We start from the raw sequence: 13,770 nt of genomic DNA on the forward strand, positions 1-13,770 counted from the left end.
ACTGAATTTTAGGAACACTGGTGAGGCTCAGATCTCCCATGGACCCCTTTCCTGGTTTTCATATTTTATTACAAGTGAAGGCTAATTGCTTGAATACCAGCCATGGGAGAAGTAGCCCTTGATAATGCTGAGCTTTAACGGAATCCCATCCTACAGGAGGTCCCCCCCCGGGAGAACCTCCCCAGGAGGGCCCTGAGGAAGGTGGAGGCATGATGTAGGTTGCATGTTGAAGGTTCCTACCTTATGGCCAATCTGAGTCACTGGCTCAGTGGGGCAGTTGGAGGGAGAGCTGGTACTGGCTGCTGGTAGCTCAGACAGAACATCAGTGCCAGGAGCACCCTGGAGGCTGAGGGAGGCAGCAGCCAACAAGGGCCATACACTCTGAGAGCTCTCACCCTCGTTTTCTGCACCACTGGACATCACTGCACCATGGGTGTTCCCAGTTTGGTTGGTGCCATTACTGATGCTCGCTTGTGTTGTGGGGGGATAAGCCCCTACTGCAATGTTTCCTGAGGTTTTCTGGCTGGTCCCCGTACCTTGCACGCCTCCAGCACCTTGCAACAAACTGACTAGCAACAGTTTCTGTAAGGACACAACCCAAACGGGACACCAGGGTCAGACATCCACCACAACATGTGTGGTGGTGAGGAAACACTGACAAGGGAGCCTCCAACCATCCCAGGTCCATACTTACCCTAATCGAAGACTATTCCCGGTCTTCCTGTGGCTTGCAAAAACTCAATGTAACAGAGCAAGCTGTGCAAATAAATGTGCTGAGAACCTCGTGCTTACATGCTATCACTGACATTTGCATTATAAGCAATGTTCAAATGGCCAATAAAAACAGCTCTTTAAATCTGATGAGCAGAGCATTATATGTAACATTAAAATGTTTTCATATGAATATACAAAGTAGGCTGATTTTTTATTATACATTTTCAAGATGGGTTTTTAAAAAATTAATAATCACAGATGTTACTATCCATGTCATAAGTTGGAACTTTGCAACTACAATATCAGTGATGATGATAAGAAGCACAAACATTAAACTTATTGACTGCAATGAATTTTTCCACAACAGGATGACAAATTTGGCTTGTGGGTTTAACCTGCAATATGTAAGAAAAAAGTAATGAAAAGCATTAACATCATTATAAAAATGACAATACTATGAGATACATACCGCTTTTGGTACCATTGTCAATGACGGGAGAACAGAGGGCAGGGAGGCCACTCCTGAGCTTGATCCAGGGGACGAGAGCAAAGATGATTCCGAGTCCAGGGACTGGTCGCCCCCAAAGCCTGAGTCTTCATCCAGAACAAGTGATTGGGGTGGAGGTGGGGGTGGCAGAGAGCCCTTAGCTGAACCACGACATTTTTTAACACCCACCCCAGATGATGCTGTTCAAGAACAAAAATAAACAAAAACGGTGGTAAATTAACATACATATTATGGAATATTTTTTTTTTATTTCATTTTACGGCATTAATCTGCTCTGCAAACTATGGGTCTTCTGCATGCACATCAATCAATGTATCATGTTGAAATAAAATATTTTCATTATTATTATTATTACTGTTGTCAAATTATAGAGAAAACTATTTAATTCAACAGATTAAGATACCCTCCATTGAGCTAATTCTGCATTATATTAACCCTTAAACTGTCCAAACGTAGATCTACGTTTGCTCATGTAGCGCTCCGAACGTAGATCTACGTTTTTAAATGCTTTCTTATGGAGAAAATCAAGGGCACAGCACTACGCATGCAAACATAGATCTATGTTTGGGCAGTTTAAGGGTAAATATTGTTAGGAAATGGATACAATTAACTCATCACGTCTTCTTCTGAATGTACATTCTTTACAATAATGCTTTCTATCATTTTGACTGATAATTAAACTGGCTATTATTAGGTTAAAACAGTTATTCAGATTTGCCCAATTCAGAACAATTGAGAATAATCTTGAGCAAAATTCCTCTAACTGGGTTTCAAACTCTTCCAGATAGATATCTTTACAGCATATTATACTGAACCACCTCTTCTATGTACAGTAAAATTCAATATTTTCTCAAATTCAGGTGCTTTTTTTTTTATTAACACATTGACCATTTCCCAGCGAGGAAGGTTGACCAGAAAAAAAAAAATCTTCCATCATCATTCACTCCATCACTGTCTTGCCAGAGGCACACCTGCACAACAGTTAAAAAACTGCAAGATATCTCCACCCCTTCTTCAGAGTGCAGGCACTGTACTTCCCACCTCCAGGACTCAAGTCCGGCTAACCAGTTTCCCTGAATTCCTTCATAAACGTTACTTTCCTCACACTCCAACACCACGTCAAGTCAGCTGCAAGATATTAAATTTTTAACATAATATTCAAAATGGAGATGCATAATAAACTGTGAAGAGCAGTTGGTGTTACTATACCACTACAATACAGTGGACCCCCGCATAACGATGGCATCACATAGCGATTAATCCGCATACCGCTTGCTTTAATCGCAAAAATTTTGCCGCGCATACCACTTAAAAACCCGCTCACCTATTTTCGTCCGAGACGCGTCCAATGTGCGCCCTCAGCCAGCCTCACATGTGCCGCCCGTGCCATTGTTTACCAGCCAGCCTCCGCGGTAACATCCAAGCATACAATCGGAATATTTCGTATTATTACAGTGTTTTCGGTGCTGTTTCTGGAAAATAAGTGACCATGGGCCCCAAGAAAGCTTCTAGTGCCAACCCTACACCAATAAGGGTGAGAATTCCAATAGAAATGAAGAAAGAGATCATTGATAAGTATGAAAGTGGAGTGCGTATCGCCGACCTGGTCAGGTTGTACAAGAAACCCCAATCAACCATCGCTACTATTGTGGGCACCAGAAAGGCAATCAAGGAAGCTGTTCTTGCCAAAGGTTTAACTGTGTTTTCGAAACAAAGATCGCAAGTGATGGAAGATGTTGAGAGACTCTTATTGGTGTGGATAAATGAAAAACAGCTAGCAGGAGATAGCGTCTCTCAAGCGATCATATGTGAAAAGGCTAGGAAGTTGCATCAGGATTTAATTAAAAAAATGCCTGCAACTAGTGATGATGTGAGTGAATTTAAGGCCAGCAAAGGTTGGTTTGAGAGATTTAAGAAGCGTAGTGGCATACATAGTGTGATAAGGCATGGTGAGGCTGCCAGTTCGGACCACAAGGCTGCCAGTTCGGACCACAAAGCGGCTGAAAAATATGTGCATGAATTCAAGGAGTACATAGACAGTGAAGGACTGAAACCTGAACAAGTGTTTAATTGTGATGAAACAGGCCTGTTTTGGAAGAAAATGCCAAGCAGGACCTACATTACTCAGGAGGAAAAGGCACTCCCAGGACATAAGCCTATGAAAGACAGGCTTACTTTGTTGATGTGTGCCAATGCTAGTGGTGATTGCAAAGTTAAGCCTTTATTAGTGTATCACTCTGAAACTCCCAGAGCGTTCAGGCAAAAGAATGTCCTCAAGGATAATTTGTGTGTGCTGTGGAGGGCAAACAGTAAGGCATGGGTCACTAGGGACTTTTTCTATAACTGGTTACACCATGCATTTGCCCCCAATGTGAAAGATTACCTAACTGAAAAGAAATTAGAACTTAAGTGCCTCCTGGTGTTAGACAATGCCCCTGGTCATCCTACAGACGTGGCAGAGCGACTTTATGGGGACATGAGCTTCATTAAGGTGAAGTTTTTGCCTCCTAATACCACTCCTCTCCTGCAGCCCATGGACCAGCAGGTTATTGCAAACTTCAAAAAACTGTACACAAAAGCTCTGTTTGAAAGGTGCTTTGTAGTGACCTCAGAAACTCAACTGACTCTAAGAGAGTTTTGGAGAGAGCACTTTAATATCCTCAATTGTGTAAACCTTATAGGTAAGGCTTGGGAGGGAGTGACTAAGAAGACCTTGAACTCTGCTTGGAAGAAACTGTGGCCAGAATGTGTAGACAAAAGGGATTTTGAAGGGTTTGAGGCTAACCCTGAGAGGATTATGCCAGTTGAGGAATCCATTGTGGCATTGGGAAAGTCCTTGGGGTTGGAGGTTAGTGGGGAGGATGTGGAAGAGTTGGTGGAGGAGGACAATGAAGAACTAACCACTGATGAGCTGATAGATCAACTTCAAGAGCAAGAGGCCAGACCTGAGGAAACTGGTTCAGAGGAGGGGAGAGAGAAATTGAAGAAGCTGCCTACTACAAAGATTAAGGAAATCTGTGCAAAGTGGCTTGAAGTGCAAACCTTCATGGATGAAAATCACCCTCACACAGCTATTGCAAGCCGTGTTGGCAACCTGTACACTGACAATGTTGTGAAACACTTTAGGGAAGTCATAAAGGAACGAGAGGTACAGGCCACTATGGACAGATATGTTGTGCGAAAGAAGTCCAGTGACTCTGAAGCTGGTCCTAGTGGCATTAAAAGAAGAAGGGAAGTAACCCCAGAAAAGGACTCGACACCTCAAGTCTTAATGGAAGGGGATTCCCCTTCTAAACACTAACACTCTCTCTCCCCCCCCATCAATCATCACCAGATCTTCAATAAAAGTAAGTGTCATGTAAGTGTGCATGCCTTTTTCAGTTTGTGTGTATTAAAATTAACATTTCATGTGGTAAAAAATTTTTTTTTTCATACTTTTGGGTGTCTTGCACGGATTAATTTTATTTCCATTATTTCTTATGGGGAAAATTCATTCACATAGCGATTATTTCGCAGAACAATTACCCCTCTTGCACGGATTAAAATCGTTATGCGGGGGTCCACTGTACTTTACTCACTCAGTGCTCCCATGATTTATTTTATTATTAACACACTGGCCGATTCCCACCAAGGCAGGGTGGCCCGAAAAAGAAAAACTTTCACCATCATTCACTCCATCACTGTCTTGCCAGAAGGGTGCTTTACACTACAGTTTTTAAACTGCAACATTAACACCCCTCCTTCAGAGTGCAGGCACTGTACTTCCCATCTCCACGACTCAAGTCCAGCCTGCCGGTTTCCCCGAATCCCTTCATAAATGTTACTTTGCTCACACTCCAACAGCACGTCAAGTATTAAAAACCATTTGTCTCCATTCACTCCTATCAAACATGTTCACGCACGCCTGCTGGAAGTCCAAGCCCCTCGCACACAAAACCTCCTTTACCCCCTCCCTCCAACCTTTCCTAGGCTGACCCCTACCCCGCCTTCCTTCCACTACAGACTGATACACTCTTGAAGTCATTCTGTTTCGCTCCATTCTCTCTACATGTCCGAACCACCTCAACAACCCTTCCTCAGCCCTCTGGACAACAGTTTTGGTAATCCCGCACCTCCTCCTAACTTCCAAACTACAAATTCTCTGCATTATGTTCACACCACACATTGCCCTCAGACATGACATCTCCACTGCCTCCAGCCTTCTCCTCGCTGCAACATTCATCACCCATGCTTCACACCCATATAAGAGCGTTGGTAAAACTATGCTCTCATACATTCCCCTCTTTGCCTCCAAGGACAAAGTTCTTTGTCTCCACAGACTCCTAAGTGCACCGCTCACCCTTTTCCCCCCCATCAATTCTATGATTCACCTCATCTTTCCCATGAGTTCCACATAAACAATTTTTTCTACAAATGAATTTTGCTTTATACCCCATTGCCCAAAACCAACAAGCCTTTTTCATAGTTGCAACTCACTTATGCCAGCTCCTGCATGCTAAATGTGACTGGAACCTCAACTTGCAAATGCTCATCCCAAAAGCTACACCTAACTGGATTTGCATCATACATACACTAACCCGCATATATACACTAGAGAAAATGAACCCTCAATTTAATGGACTAATAGACGAGAGGGGGGGCGATTTCACTAAAGCCAATTGTCCACTAAACCTGAATTATGATAACATTTCTCTGATAAATTTCAAAATAAAGTCATACAGGAGACTGCAACAATAATGGATAATTCTGGACTTAACGGACTTGTCTCGTTAAATCTGGAACTGTCCATAAAAGTAACTGGCAATTTCGAAATGAATTTACCCAGCAGACCATAAGACCAGATGACAAGTCTGGATTTAACAGGCTTTGTCCAATGCTGTCAAAATGGTAACCTTGAAATTTGGAAAATCAACCCTAGACATCTGGACATAAGAGTTCAACATGCGTTACACAACAGTGGCCTTTAAGAAAGTGACTTTCATGATTAATAAAAAAAAAAAAATACAGCACAATACCCAACTTGTGAAATTTTAACATTCTTGCAAACCCTAAAACGGATTGGTTGGCATGCTAGCTACTGCTAACACAGCTAAGTGTATTTCTATACACTTAGCTATGCTGACCTTCTTAGCACATAACTGGAGTATACCTGGAAAGGGTTTCGGGGGTCAATGCGCCCGTGGCCCAGGCAGTGACCAGACCTCATGGTGGATCAGGGCCTGACCACCCAGGCTGTTACTGTTAGCTGCACATAAACCGAAGTACAAACCACAGCTCGGCTGGTCAGGTATTGACTTTAGGTGCCTGTCCAAAGCCTTCTTGAGGACAGCCAGGGGTCTACTGGAAGTAGGTCGTGCCCAAGGATTAGGCAATTCTTCGCTTGCCTAATCCTTGGGCACGACCTACTTCCACATTGGACAAATGTGACACCACCTACGACTGCTGCACCTCTCCTGCCATACGGTTTATAAGCTGCTTCTCCGCTCCTATGCCGTATTCTATTCAAGATTGATGGACTGACCACATCGACTCAAGGCTGAGGGACTGATTACCTCATTCTCCTCCTGTTCTTCAAGTTTATCCTTTGTATGGACTGATGAAGCCACTGTGTGGCGAAACGTTTCCTCAATAAAGATACCCAAGAGTTGCACATGTGTCTAATTTAACAACATGTCGGTTCTTTGAACCATTCATCTACAATGCTGGGAGGTAAGTGAACATCCTTGGGCCCCTGACACTTATTGTGTTGTCTCTTATTGTGCTAGTGGCACCCCTGCTTTTCACTGGGGGGGATGTTGCATCGTCTGCCAAGTCTTTCTCTTTTATAGGAAGTGATTTTCATGTGCAAATTTAGTACTAATCCCTCTAGGATTTTCCAAGTTTATATAATCATGTATCTCTCCCGCCTACATTCCAGGGAGTACAAGTCGAGAAACTTCAAAAGTTTCCAGTAATTTAGGTGTTTTATTGTAGTTACGTGTGCCATCAAAGTTCGCTGTACATTTTCTAAGTCAACAATTTCACCTGTCTTGAAGGGTGCTGTGTGTACAGAAACAAAAATAATTGAAGCTGAATGCAATTACAATTTTTTTTAGAAACAGTAATTAAACTTTTATATTTATAATTACTTTTTAATATAAAAGTTCAAAGAGCACAGTAATAACATACAGTAATAACTTGAAATATAACAAGAGGAGCAGGTCTATAATGACAGACCTGCATCTGCTCACTTAACTTACCCTTTATTAGCCTGCGTCTAGTTGACACCATGGAACTTCTATTGCTGACTTTCCCCATTGTCTTCCAGCAAGTCCTCTCTCCATAAAAACTTTCACTCTAATTGCAGCCTTCTGTAAATGAAGAAACTAGAATGTTTTAATACTGCATTTAATGAAAACTCACTAAAAGTACATACTATTAAGTTTTAGGATTAGTTTGCTCAAAATACATTGCACAGTAAGTGGCTTTCTTTAACATATGCATGTGTATCAAACTATTTGCATTATAACTGTATCAAAACTAACAAAATGAACTGTAAGCATAACTACGGCATTTTAACTATGCATGTTTACAAGAAAAACTTTTTTTTTAATTAAAAGCTAGATCTACAGAACTTAAGCATATACATACAGTATTGTACCTGCAGTAAAACCATGGTATTACTGCAGGTACAATATGAAGAAGACTGTCAAATAATAAGCACCCAAGCAACACTTTTTTTGACAAGACAGAAATTTCGTGATGCTTTTGAACAGTGCTCTATAAATTAAAGAAAAAACAACTAAAAGGTGGTACACAAATAGTAACCCACATTTCACTAACTACACATGCCTATGCCTGTGTAATTTATATAATTGTTTAATATGTTGCCAACTGATAATTGTAATAAAATTATTATTAAATGATTCAGGAAAACTGGCAAGCTGGACTTTAGTCCTGGAGGTGGGAAGTACAGTGCCTGCACTCTGCAGGAGGGGTGTTGATAAGTTGCAGTTTTATAATTGTAGTGTATGCGCACCTCTGGCAATAGTGATGGAGTGAATGACGATGAATGTGTTTCTTCTTTTGCGGGTCACCCTGCCTTGGTGGAAAACAGCCAATGTATTAATAAAAATAAAAACAAAATGACGTCACCCTGCCTCGGTGGGAGACGACCGACTTGTTGAAAAAAAAAAAAAATGAAAGGATATTTTGGTAGTGCCAAGATAAACACATTCAGAGTTTATAGGGATACCATAGCAGTATTATATGCCATTTATATGTAAATTGTTTATCACTACGGGAGTTACTGATCTAACCAACAGATGTGATTCATTAGCCATTTCCTGCATAGCAGTCAATACATGCAGTGTTTTCATATCCTCTGCATCATCAGAGCTAAAATGTGAGGTTACTGTATCTAATGTTAATATACAAGTTTTGTGTATAGATTAGTACAGCTTCCAGACATTTACAGTGGTCCCTCGATAATAGTCGGGCTCGATAGTCATCCTTTTCGGAAATCGTCGCATTATTTTATTCCAAACATTGGCTCGGAAATGGTCAGTTGACTCGCTAATCGTCGTTCGTCCTGGACGTGTACTCACAGCTGAGCCACCTCGGCCTCCCTTCCCAGCCAGTGTGCCATTGTTTACCAGTGAGCGACGGTCCCCTCACTTGTTCATACGAAGTATTTCATTCATTTTAGTGCTTACAAGTGTTAAATAAGCTACCATGGCTCCAAAGAAAGCTCCTAGTGCCAAGCCTTTGGTAAAGAAGGTGAGAAATATGATTGAATTTAAGAAAAACATCATTGAACAATATGAAAGTGGCGTATGTGTGGCCGAACTGACCAGGATGTATAACAAATCCCGTACAACCATATCTTCCATCGTGGCCAAGAAAAAGGAAATCAAGGAAGCTGTTGTTGTAAAGGGGGTAAATATGCTGACAAAAATGAGATCACCAGTACTCAAAGAGGTTGAGAAGTTATTATTGGTGTGGATAAACGAGAAACAATTAGCAGGAGATAGTCTTATGATGTCGATTATTTGTGAAAAGGCTAGGCAGTTGCATGACGATCTGGTAAAGAAATTGCCTGCAACGAGTACTGATATTTGTGAATTAAAGGCCAGCAAAGGTTGATTTGAGAGATTTAAGAACCGTAGTGGCATACACAGTGTGATAAGGCATGGCGAGGCTGCCAGTTCGGACAAAATTGCAGCTACAAAATTCATAAGTGAATTCAAGGAGGGCATAGAGGCTGAAGGACTGAAACCTGAACAAGTGTTCAATTGTGACGAAACAGGCCTCTTTTGGAAGAAAATGCCAAAGAGGACCTACGTTACTCAGGAGGAAAAGAAACTGCCAGGACACAAGCCTATGAAAGACAGGCTGATGCTCATGTTCTGCGCTAATGCTAGTGGGGATTTCAAAGTGAAGCCGTTACTAGTGTACCATTCTGAAAATCCCAGAGTGTTCAAAAAAAAAAAAACAATGTTATGAAGAGTAAATTGTGTTTGTTTTGGAGATCTAATAATAAGGCATGGGTCACGAGGGAAATTTTCATCGAGTGGTTCAATGAAGTGTTTGGCCCTAGTGTGAAGAATTACCTCCTGGAAAAGAAATTTGATCTCAAGTGCCTCCTAGTAATAGACAATGCACCTGCTCATCCTCCAAACTTGGATGACCTAATTCTGCAGGAGTTTGAGTTCATCACAGTAAAGTTCTTGCTCCCGAATACCACTCCTCTCCTCCAGCCCATGGACCAATAGGTCATTTCAAACTTTAAAAAACTATACACAAAAGAAATGTTTCAAAGGTGCTTCAATGTGACCTCAGACACTCACTTGACCCTAAGAGAGTTTTGGAAAGAACACGTCAGTATCCTCCATTGCATAAGCCTTATAGGTAAGGCTTAGAGGGAGTGACTACCAGAACTTTGAACTCGGCTTGGAGAAAATTGTGGCCAGATTGTGTCCACAAGAGGGATTTTGAAGGGTTTGTGGATGACCCTGATGAGCCTATGTCAGTTGTGAACTCTATAGTGGCATTGGGGAGTTCCATGGGGTTGAATGTGAGTTTGGAGGATGTGGAAGAGTTGGAGGACCACAAGGAAGAGCTAACCACTGAGGAGCTGCAAGAAATTCAGCAGGAACAGCAACAGATCGCAGCTCAGAATCTTGCTGCAGAGGAGGAGGAAGAGAGATGGAAGAAGGTGCCTTCTTCAGAAATTAAGGAGATTTTTGAAATGTGGGATAGGATAGAAAGATTTATGGAGAAACATCACCCTGAGAAGGACGTTGGCAAGCCATATCGGCAACTTGTACAGTGACAGAGTCTTGGCCCATTTTAGGGAAGTTTTAAAGAGACGCCAGAAACAGAGCTCTCTGGACACTTTTTTTGCGAGACAGGACTCCAGTGACTCTCAAGCTGATCCTAGTGGCATTAAGAAACAGAGAAGAGAAGTAACCCCAGAAAAGGACTTGGTACCTAAGGTGTTGATGGAAGGGGATTCCACTTCCAAACAGTAACTATTCCAATCTCTCTCCTCCTCCAGTCTTCCATACACTAAGAAGAATCGTCAATAAAGGTAAGCGTTATGCTGTTAATGTTTCATTCATTATGTCCCATTGTATTATGTACTACATCTATATTTCATGCAAAAAAATTTTTTGTTTTAATACTTCTGGGTCCAACCCCAACAAAACTGACCAATCATCGACTTCACTTGTCGCTCACTCTAAGGATAAACAACACTATAATACGATACGTGGAGTCTCTTTCTTCACTACTCCTGAGTATCCTAAAGAAATGGATGCAAAGACATTGATCCCCCTCCTCAAGAGCAACGAAGTCAAGTTCTTCTGTAGACCGTCACATGCTCTCTTCCTTAGAGATATCATCAATCTCCTTAATGCTCCAGAGATCGACCCAGACCGCAAATTTAGACTCATGACCATGCCAATACCAAAGTTCCAGACTCTTTCTAATGGAACAAAAGCTTAATACACCTCAAGCCGACCTCCACCAATACAACTCATCCTGCTTGCTGCCTTCTGACACTCCCAGCTCCTGCCGCTGCCTTCGCCATCCTCTCCTAGTGAGCCAAGTACTGACATCGTCCAAGCCTCTCCATCTACGCCTCCAGTACTTCGGTACCATGTCCCAAAGTGGTTGGGCCACTTGCCTTGATTCCTCCTCTTCCCCTCCTTCCCATCCTTTTCCAGTATTTCCATCCATCCTTATCCTTCTTCCTTCCCATCTCACGACAGCTCTCGTCGTCTTCTTCGATTCGATACTTCTGGGTGTCAGGAACGGATTAATTGTATGTATTTACATTATTTCTTATGGGGAAAATTGATTTGAAAATCATCTTTTTCGATAGTTGTCGCACTTCCAGGAACGGATTAATGACGATAAACGAGGGACCACTGTACTTCATGTTTTGTCAGTTTCCTTTATGACCAGCTGGGCATCCTTCTAAGACATCTAGTGTGAAGTCTTTGTGATACATAGCAACTACATGTTGCAGATGCCTGAATACATCATCTAAGCTGAGGGACTGATTACCTCAAACTTCCTCTTTGCAGCTTCCACCATTTTTCTCTGTATTGCAATGATAAAGCCACTGGTTGAAGAAACATTTCCACAATGATCCCAAGTGTTGCACAAGTGTCTCATTCACTACAATCCAGTAGTAAACACTGCCTCCCATATTCTAGAATGCATATCTGTTAATGGTTCTCGGAATGACATAGTACAAAATATTACAGTATCAAAGATAGCTAATTCAGAATGACATAGTACAAAATATTACAGTATCAAAGATAGTTAATTCAGATCACATCCTCATTGAAGTCCAGACTTGTATACACAGGAGTTCTGACTAGCATACTGCATACAGTTACAAGGGTGCCTTCACCAAATTCAACTTTAACAAGAATATCAAGTGAGATCAAATAAATCCATGTCCTTAATGAAATGTGCTAGGAAGATATCTTAAATGATATGGATCTGAATCAGCATCTTGAAAGGATCAACTCTCTGGTAGCTTATGTATGCTCAAGGCATATTTCCCTACACAGGATACAGATACAAGAGAGAGAGGGAACTAACAAGCAATTAATGAAATTGAAAAATCTAAAATATTTCTTTTCACATGTGAAAAACAAGGTAAAAAACATCTGGTAAAACAAGATGGGACTTACACAGATGGCAGCAAAGAAATGAGTGAGATACTGAAGTCTCAACATTATTGTTTAGTAAGCTACATATTAACCAGACTAAAGAACACCAATCCAAACAATTTTTTCTTGAATGAGCCTCAAAACATTATCAATATACATGTATGCCAAATTTCTGACACAATCCTAACTCCAATGGACTCTGAAAAAGCAACTGACAACATGTACTCTGCCCCAGGCTCAGACTAGAGCAACTCCATGTTCATCAAGAATGGCAAGAAACCCCTATCTTGTGTCATAGGTACTATGCTATGAAAAGGGAGTCTGGACATGGATGTTATCCTAACAGTTGCTAAAAACAACGCATATAGTGCCACTCCATAAATGTGGCAGCAAAGCAATAGCAAAGAATTATAGACCAACAGCTCTAACGTCCTACATTATAAAAATCCTTGAAAGAGTTCTAAGAAGCATAATTGCCAACCATTTGAATTCCTGACAATTCCATAACCCTCGACAACATGGGTTTAAAGCAGGTTGCTCCTGCCTCTCAACTACTGGGGGCCAATATGACATGGTCTTGGATACACTGGAGGACAAGCAGATGTAGTATACACAGACTTTGCAAAAGCCTTCAACAAGTGCAATCATAGTGCAATAGTAAATAAAATGCATGCTAAAGGAATAAGTGTTAAAGTGGGCAGATGGATTTTTTACTTCAACCTATAGAACACAAAGAGTAATGATAAACAGTTAAGTCAGAGGATGCCACAGTGAAATGCTGTTCCCCAAAATACAGTATTTGCCCCATCCTTTTATCAGAGAGACAGATGTAAACAATAGTGCCCAATCAAACAGGCTGTGGCTCATCTACCTGGAGTGCATTCCAGGGATCAGCACCCCTGTGGCCCAGTCCATGACCAGACCTTCCGGTGGACCAAGGCCTGGTCAACCAGGCTGTTGCTGCTGGCTGCACATCGTCCAACATACAAACCACAGCCCGGCTGATCTGGCACTGACTTAAAAGTATCTGTCCAGTTACCTCTTGAAGGCAGCCAGTAGTCTATCAGCAATTCTTCTTATGCCTGGTGGGAGGCGTTAACAGTTTTAGGCCCCAGACACTTACTGTGTTTCCTCTTAGTGTATCAATGGTGCCCCTACTTTTCACTGGGGGTATTTTGCACTGCCTGCCCAGTCTTTTGCTTTTGTAGGGAGTGATTTCTGTATGCAGATTAGGGACCATTCTTTCTAGGATTTTCCAAGTGTAGATTATGATACATCTCTCTTGCCTGCATTCCAGCGAGTACAAGTCAAGTGCTTCCAAGCATTCCCAGTAGTTAAGATGTTTGACAGAACTTATATGTGCAATAAAGGTTCTCTGTA

The 13,770-nt window shown here is 41.6% G+C and overlaps 1 protein-coding gene across 6 annotated transcripts in view; it reads right to left on the minus strand.

Annotated features, from left to right (window-relative positions):
- Positions 1 to 13,770, minus strand: part of LOC128695392 (nuclear factor of activated T-cells 5-like) — a 122,709-nt gene that overhangs the window by 66,634 nt on the left and 42,305 nt on the right. For 4 of the 6 annotated variants that reach the window (XM_070095544.1, XM_070095543.1, XM_070095545.1 and 1 more), the window contains 3 exons: positions 7,462 to 7,572; positions 1,184 to 1,401; positions 241 to 582 (listed from right to left, as the gene is read on the minus strand). In XM_070095544.1, coding sequence (XP_069951645.1) covers positions 241 to 582; positions 1,184 to 1,401; positions 7,462 to 7,519 — 618 coding nt within the window. In that variant the 5' untranslated portion in view covers positions 7,520 to 7,572. The remainder of the gene's footprint in view (positions 1 to 240; positions 583 to 1,183; positions 1,402 to 7,461; positions 7,573 to 13,770) is intronic. The other 2 variants (XM_070095547.1, XM_070095546.1) reach the window with 1 other exon arrangement.

The sequence above is a fragment of the Cherax quadricarinatus genome, chromosome 50, assembly GCF_038502225.1.
Source record: "Cherax quadricarinatus isolate ZL_2023a chromosome 50, ASM3850222v1, whole genome shotgun sequence".
NCBI lineage: Eukaryota > Metazoa > Arthropoda > Malacostraca > Decapoda > Parastacidae > Cherax > Cherax quadricarinatus.